The following is an 8,230-nucleotide window of genomic DNA, read 5'->3' on the forward strand; positions in this document are numbered from 1 at the left end:
CGTATTTAATCACTGACATCGAGGCGCCCGTGTCAACTAGCATTCTATATTTGGTACCTAATATTGTAAACTCTACGAAATTATTATATGTATTGCATGCTAGAATAAAGTTAGGATCGAAAAAACTCTAAGTTTTGGTTATTTTCCGAAGTAGTAACCTGTATATCGTTTTGGGATTGATTCATAAGATACCCATGCTGTTTTCTACCGTTATTATTTCTACCTCGCGATACTGCACGTTCAAAATTATGTCCGCGTCCTCGAGAATTACTTGTGGATCCTCTATTGTTTCCTCGGTGGTATAAACTAGATGTTTGATTCGGCATCGGCCTAAATGAACTATTTGGCGTGTAATGTTGGCGTGCGTTGTTTAATACTCGACCTCTACTATGCCCCCTATAAGATGGTTGGTACTTACCTCGATGTTGAGTCGTGAAAATCGTTTCAGCTGATGTAAAAGAGCCTTGACGCGACAGTTCCTCGTCTTTGGCTGCTCTTATAACATCTTTCAGCTCTGAGTAGTTGCGGGCCGCTAAAATAGTGCTTAATCGACTGTTCCTCAAACCTTCGGTGAATCGCTGTATTGCTAATTTTTCGTTTACGGGTCTCAATATTTTAAACGCGTTATCGTCACCGTTAGCTTGGGAAATAGTCAATTCAACAAATACATCCTCAAGTTTCTTACCAAATTCCTCAATACTCTGCGAACCTTGTCTAGATTTTAACATTTCTATTTGTAGTGCCGTGGCTGACTGCTTAGTCAACAGATTATTTTTCATGTCGGCAATAAGTTCTGTGGAAGATTCATAGTTAGATAATAAACGTAATTTGGCATTTTTAGTTAAACGAGTTTTAAGGACAAAAGAAATAAGTAACTGTTCATGTTCTTTCCTAATGGTTTGGCTATAGAATTCGATACAATCTATTAATTTTTTAGTAACTTCTTCATCTCCTGTCATAATAGGTAGAAGAGAAGTAGCAGTTTTCATGTCAAAGTCAGTCATGGTGCTAAAATCTTGGTCACTAACTAAACAAGTTGTTTGAATTTTTTGATAAAACGATTCAATTTCTTCGCAAGCAACTAATAAGTAATTTATCTCTTCCTTTTTTATATACCCTTTAGATGCATTAAAGTTTAACTCGTCACGATATTTTATATATTCGTCATATAAACTTTTTGCCTCTAAATATTTCTGTTCTAACAACTTTTTAGTTCTTTTCCCTTTACTTAGTTTAATTAAATTTATTTTTATATTTTCAATTTGATGTTTTATATCTAATATATGATCCATTTAAATCTTAAGAAACGGCTTAAAAATATACACTTAAAAATAATGATAAAATATGAATATATCTATTGTCTATAATACCATAACACCTTTGCTGATGACACTATTTCACTTCTCCTTTTATATATTTTTCACACTTTTACACTCCTATTTTTTTATAAGCATCTATTGATGCGTCTCCAGGCTAAACGACACGTTCCTGATTTATTTCTCCAGTCTCTGGTCCACGCCTCGAACGTCTGAAAGCGCTCCTGGCCATCTCCTGACGCATCCAGTTTATGTGGCAGCGTTTATATAATTTATATATGGCAAACTTTGCCCCCAAAATTAAAAGTAAAAGAAAAATACCCAAAATTATATTTGTCACTTTCTGATTTTAGTGTATAGTTCCACGTCGGCCGAATTCACGCCTCCTGCGGCATTTTGTGCAACCACAATTTGTTCTTTACTTTGTTCTTTGCCCATTTTGTATTATGACGCTACTAACGTTCGAACAATTAAATACACGAATGTCCAATATTACACAGAGCGACATTATATTGTTATACTGCACTTCGTTAGAACCCGAAACCGAACCTTAAATGGCAGGGTCGCCATGTAAGGACGGGACTAGGTAAATAAAGTAGATGTTTAAGGTTTGAAGATAAATTTATTACTGCTCTCAATACCATGTGTCAGCTGCTTATATACTACACTACAAGTTGCTCCTCTTTTAGATCAAGATAACATGCGTCAGCATAATCGAGAATTGGTAGTAGGAGTGACTGTGCTAACATAATTTTGGTAGGGATGGGTAGAAAGTTGCGTAACCTTCGAAGGGAGCCAAAGGCTGCAAAAATTTTTTTACTAACCTCACTTATCTGTGGTTCCGAAGACAGGTGCTGGTCAAAGGAAATTCCCAAATTCCTAGCTGTAACACTGAACGGTATGTTAACACCGTTAAAGTGTACAACCGGGAGATCCGAAAAAGATATACGAGAAATTAATTTTGAACTACCAATAATCAGCACCTGTGTTTTATTTGGGTTTACTCGTAATCCAAATGCAGTAGACCACTTAGAAATATTTAATAAATCATTATTAACTAAATGTATAGTTTCAGGAAGGTTCGCAATTTTACTTTGTGAATAGATCTGAAGATCATCTGCATACAGGTGATAGAGAGAAGATATATGAGAAGTGATGGTACTTATAAAGACCGAAAACAAGAGGGGAGACAACACGCCACCTTGTGGAACGCCAGCAGTTATAGGAGCCCATTCTGAGAAAGAATCTTGAACTCTTATCCGTTGCCGGCGCCCATACAAGTAAGAATGAAACCAGTCAATTACTTTAGCAGATATGTTAAGAGAACACAAAATAGCAAGAAGAATATCAAAGTCTACAGTGTTGAAAGCATTACTAAAATCTAATAATGTCAACACAGTAACCTGTTGATTATCCATTCCTAATCTAATGTCATCAGTTATTTTGATCAGAGCCGTAGTCGTACTATGACCAGGACGAAAGCCAGATTGTAAAGGATTCAATAGGACATTTTTTGAAAGGTATTGGTTTAATTGATTGTGAATAAGGCGCTCAAGTACTTTAGACAGGAAAGGGAGAATGGATATAGGACGATAATCAGTGTAAGATGAAGGATTTGTTTTTTTGGGGAGGGGGATGACTTGTGCGTCTTTCCAGGATTCAGGGAATTCACAAAGGATAATGGATTGGTTTAAAATATGTGTGACTACAGGAATTATGATATCTAGGATTGGGAGGATCATCTTACGACTAATGCAATCCGAACCAATAGCATCAGAATTTATTGCTAAAATGTTCTTCTTAACATCACTATCAGTAAATTGACTAAAGAAAAAAGGAGAATTTTCAGAAGTTGATTTAGCAGAAATTTCTTTTAAAGTATTAGACTTCACAGCAGTGTCGAAAGTTTGAGAGGACGAAAAATGATTATTTAATTCATTTAAATTAATATTGTGAGTATTTATATTTTTAGATGATTTTCCAACTCCTAAGGACTTGAGAAATTTCCAGACTCGAGCTGACTCCTCTTCCTCAGCTATAGATTTATGGATATGGCGTCGTTGACTATCTCTACATAGCATGTTGCAGCGATTGCGAACCTTCAGATACTTGTCGCGATTTGTGTCAGTCGGATTACACCTATACTTAGCCTTGGCAATATTCTTTCTTACTTGGAGCTTCTTTATTTCTGGGGTGAGCCAAGGTGCAGGAAGGTGTTTTAGCCGGACAGGACGAATTGGTGCATGTAAATCATACAGTTGAGTTAATAGGGAATTAAAAACTGTAACTTGCTCATTGACTGTATCAACATTTAAAATAACACTCCAATCAATGTTGGCAGCATCCTCCCGCAGACTATTCAAATCCATTCCACCAAAATTACGCTGCAGAAGAATTCTCGATTTTGCTTTGGGTGGTTTGATTTTATAGGAAAGATAAAGAAGATCATGATATGAAAAAGCAAGGGCGGAGCACTGCCCATGCTTTTTAACATGATCAACGGAAGAGACCAAAATTAAGTCGAGAAGAGAAGGGATAGAGTTAGGGAAGGAATGAGTAGCAGATAGGGGTAGGATTTGTAAATCTGCACTATTCAGTACAGATTTCAACAGACTAGAGCGATGGTCATTTTTTAAGAGACATGTATTAAAATCTCCCATAAGAATGGTATGGGCATACAACGGTTTAAATTGCTCTAGAACGATTTCAAATGATGAAAAGTAATCGACCGTGAGGTTAGGACTATAGTAAACACCTAATAACATCTTAATATGACCAAAGATAACCTCAATAAAAAGGTGTTCAGCCCCTTCAACGGACAGAGGTGTCGATTGACTTATAATTGAAAATGGAATGTGAGAACGGAGATAGATCGCCACTCCACCACCTGCCCGACCTACACGGTCGTTACGGATCAAATGAAATCCAGGAAGAGAGTAGGAAGTAGAAGGTAAGCAGGGTTTAAGCCAGGACTCAGATACGAGGATAGCATGTATTTTATTGCAATCGAATGATGATAACATATCAGGATAATGTGCAGGAATACTCTGAGCATTAATATGGATAACATTAAAATATTTTAGACAGTCTGAGAATAAAGAATTTATAGTTTCACCGAGCGAAGGGATACTATGAAAGCTGTCATTACTGCTCAATCCATCAGAAGAAAGAGAAAGAAAAGTTTCGTCCAAATCGTCATTGTTTCTAGACATTTTTAAATTAAATATTCAGCAAATAAAATAAGTAAAAATATAAAGATAAATATATAAAATATATATGTAAGATAATAATAATATATATTAATTCTATAATTACAAAATAAAAATAGGTAAATGAATAATTATACGTTAATTAATTTCATATGAACACTCACCCGCCAATTGCCTAGGAATAATCACTTAAACACAAACATAACAAAATAGAAACAATAATAACATTAAAAACTAACATTAACAAAAAAAAAAAAAAAATCAGATATTTATCAGGCTGCCATAACAACAATTTTTACTAAAAAGGAATATTATTATATTATATCTATATTTATCTATTATCTATCTATATCGAATATGAAAATGAAGTAGACGATGACGATCTTTATAAATGTCTAGTATAGAACTAAAAAACTAACCATCCAAAGCAAGAAAACTATGGCGCCTGAATGACAAACGTCAGAATGACGTTAACTTTTAACTAAATAGATTCGTAAATAGTTTTACACAACACAAAAATTAAATCGAAAGCAGGTAGACAGAGAAATAATTTTAAAATTATAGAAAAACAAACAATAATAAGAAGAAAGATAAATATAAAATAACTATTTCTTAACTACGCGCTTTGACCTCTGCAATACAACTTTATCGCTAGTGTTTGCGATGGGAATTTTTTGGACTGGGGACTTACAAGTTGAAATCGAGTCAAGATCAGATAAACATTCGGCACGATGTCTAGATCCATCTGGGGCGATAATGTGTATCAAACCGTCTCGTGTCCAACACTTGTTGATGCCGAACCGCTTCCTGGCCTCCAAAAACACATTGTGTCGGCTTTTCGTCAGGAACTCTGACTCTGTGACACCGGTGCCCTTCAACTTCGTTTTGGCGAACCAGACCTTATCCCTAATAGCAGTCTCGGTAAATTTGACCACTATAGGTCTGGGCTTGCTGTCCAAAGGTCTTCCCAAGCGATGACAAGATTTGATACTGCTGGTAGAAAAATTTGGCAAGGCCAAGTGCTCCGCAACAAGGCTGGTAACGCGAGCAGTGGCATCCTCGGATCTCTCTTCGCTAACACCATGGAAAAGAAGCACTTTTCGACGTCTCTGCATTTCAGTCCGATCCATTTCCCTGGCGAGAAACTCAATTTGTCGCTGAAGTCCACTTAGTGCAGTGAGAACAAAAGACTTAAAAGAATTGAACTCCGATGAAAGAGAAGGCACAGTCGCAGGTGTTGTCCTCTGTAAGTCTTGCTGGAATTCATTCATACGGCTGTTGAATAAGTCGGTCATTGCAGCCAGAGACTCCTTGATAGATTCCATTGTTGTTGTGTAGTTTTAAAGTGACAAATAGTTCAAGTGATAAGTAATTTTAAAGAGGATTCACTATCTGGTGGGTAGAGTAGGTCACATACACATAATATATTATAAATTAACTTGTTTTAAATAAATATTTATACTATAAAAATAAAAAAATCTTTAAGAGCTTTTAAAAGTGGTGTTGCTTGTTTTTTTACTCCTACCCTTTTTTTTAAAAATAATCGCCTAAAAAAAATTATTCGCTCTCTACTCACTATGATGTTAAATATTTATAAAAAAACTTTTAGGCTACGCGCTATTAATTATTATTTACAACTACATCACAAACCGGCACTTCAGTTGGCGCGTGAATATTAGTAACATCACATCTATCGAAAAAGGTAACAACCGATTGGCGTATTATTTAAAACACTACTCCGTCCGTAACAGCCTGTGAATGTCCCACTGCTGGGCTAAAGGCCTCCTCTCCTCTTTTTGAGGAGAAGGTTTGGAGCTTATTCCACCACGCTGCTCCAATGCGGGTTGGTGGAATACACATGTGGCAGAATTTCAGTGAAATTAGACACATGCAGGTTTCCTCACGATGTTTTCCTTCACCGTAAAGCACGAGATGAATTATAATCGCAAATTAAGCACATGAAAATTCAGTGGTGCTTGCCCGGGTTTGAACCCACGATCGTCGGTTAGGATTCCCGCGTTCTTAGCACTGGGCCATCTCGGCTATATAAAACACTACTATTAAGTGGCAATATCGCGTTGTTTACGGGCCGCCTGTCGACGTTTAGTCAAGCCGCTTGTTCGATTTTAATCCTCAGGCTGTTGGCATTCCAATACTGACACAAGCTTTGCGCTTAATTCAAGGGGTTAATAGAAATATTGGTAATTCCTTAAAAATAATAATATCCTGGGACATTTTTCAAACACGGCCATCTGATCCCAAATTAAGCTTGTACAGAGCTTGTGCTATGGAAACCAGACAACTGATGCACTACATATACTATTTTTCTTTTGTAAATACATACTTATATAGATAATTACACTCAGACTCAGGACAAACAGGCATGTTCATACACACAGATATCTGTCCTGGGTGGGAATCGAACCCACAACTTTCGACGTGAAAAGCGAGCATCCACCAACCACGTCAACCGGCTCGTTAAAAACACATCAACTACCGGAATATAAAGCTATAAACTCATCTATAAATTATGCCATGAGTCACCAAATAATATCTTATCTTGCAAATTTTAAGTATGATAAAGTTCGTTAGGTTTATTAAACAAAATCACTAAATTGTTAAGTAAAGTTAATATCACGACAGCTTTTATGTAATAATTTATTTTTAATCTGTAAAATGTTGCATTTATTCGCCGTACTTTGAAATTATGAACTGAAGATTTAAACCGTTGATAACAGTTATTAACTGCGGTTAAATTATTATGTAATTTCAAACACGTGACGTCAAGTTGACATGAAAATTGCGGAAAATGAGAAACCAAGCTAACGATGATCAGTTATCATTGTGATAAAGAATAATTTGTTAGCGACATGCAACTCTATTTATGGTCTATTTTGAAAAACATCGGTACATATATTATTTTTTTAAATTTATTTATACTTTATTCACCGCGAACATTATATATACAAAAGGCGGATTTAACGGTAATAAGGCATTCTCTGCCAGTCAATTTCAGATTAAGCAGATATTCACGATGATTTTGATCTTCAAAAAATGTTAAAAGATACATTTACAATAAAAGTATATTATAGTTCCTGCGGCTTTAACTGCGTGTGAGGGTATGCAGGCTTTATGTCCCTTTCAATACCCATGACGACGTATTTGGAGAACTTCACGTTGAAAGGTTAAGTAGTCAAGCGTGATACACAAACATACACACAAACTCGTTTTCGCATTTATAATATTAGTTACTAAATCACTTACTTACACACACATTTAACACTTTCTATTCATAATTAAAATCTCATATCAATTCTCGAAGTGGAGCGCGCATTGGTCTTTCCCTTGTCTTATTCTCCTACTTCATTGCACTTTATTAATATACGTACTTTGTATAGAGGAGTTATAAAATCTTTTTTGAATGTTACTTCTAGACAGATACCCGTTGAGTTAATTTTTGATTTAACTTCATTTTAAGCACAACTATGGCGATTATACTACAATTTTAAAGCGAAATAATGTTATAATTCTTTTAATAGGTATCAAGTGAATAATACCAAGCTAAACGGTATTTATGTAATGGGTTTTGCGTGTTGATTGCGCAAAATTACGGTATCAATTAATTTTCAATACATAATACGCACGTACACGTACAATTTTTTTTTATATGAGTCAAATACTTTAATTCCAGTATTATTTATTTAT

At 35.4% G+C, this 8,230-nt stretch overlaps 2 protein-coding genes across 2 annotated transcripts in view; one reads left to right on the forward strand and one right to left on the reverse strand.

Annotated features, from left to right (window-relative positions):
* LOC126769601 (terminal uridylyltransferase Tailor-like) overlaps positions 1-8,230 on the forward strand; it is a 598,301-nt gene that overhangs the window by 219,529 nt on the left and 370,542 nt on the right. The window lies entirely within an intron of this gene.
* Positions 4,989-6,046, reverse strand: LOC126769625 (uncharacterized). Its single transcript, XM_050488498.1, has one exon. The coding sequence runs from the start codon at positions 5,848-5,850 to the stop codon at positions 5,131-5,133; it is 720 nt and encodes a 239-aa protein (XP_050344455.1). The 5' UTR covers positions 5,851-6,046; the 3' UTR covers positions 4,989-5,130.

This window comes from Nymphalis io, chromosome 7 (assembly GCF_905147045.1).
Source record: "Nymphalis io chromosome 7, ilAglIoxx1.1, whole genome shotgun sequence".
In the NCBI taxonomy this organism is placed as follows: domain Eukaryota; kingdom Metazoa; phylum Arthropoda; class Insecta; order Lepidoptera; family Nymphalidae; genus Nymphalis; species Nymphalis io.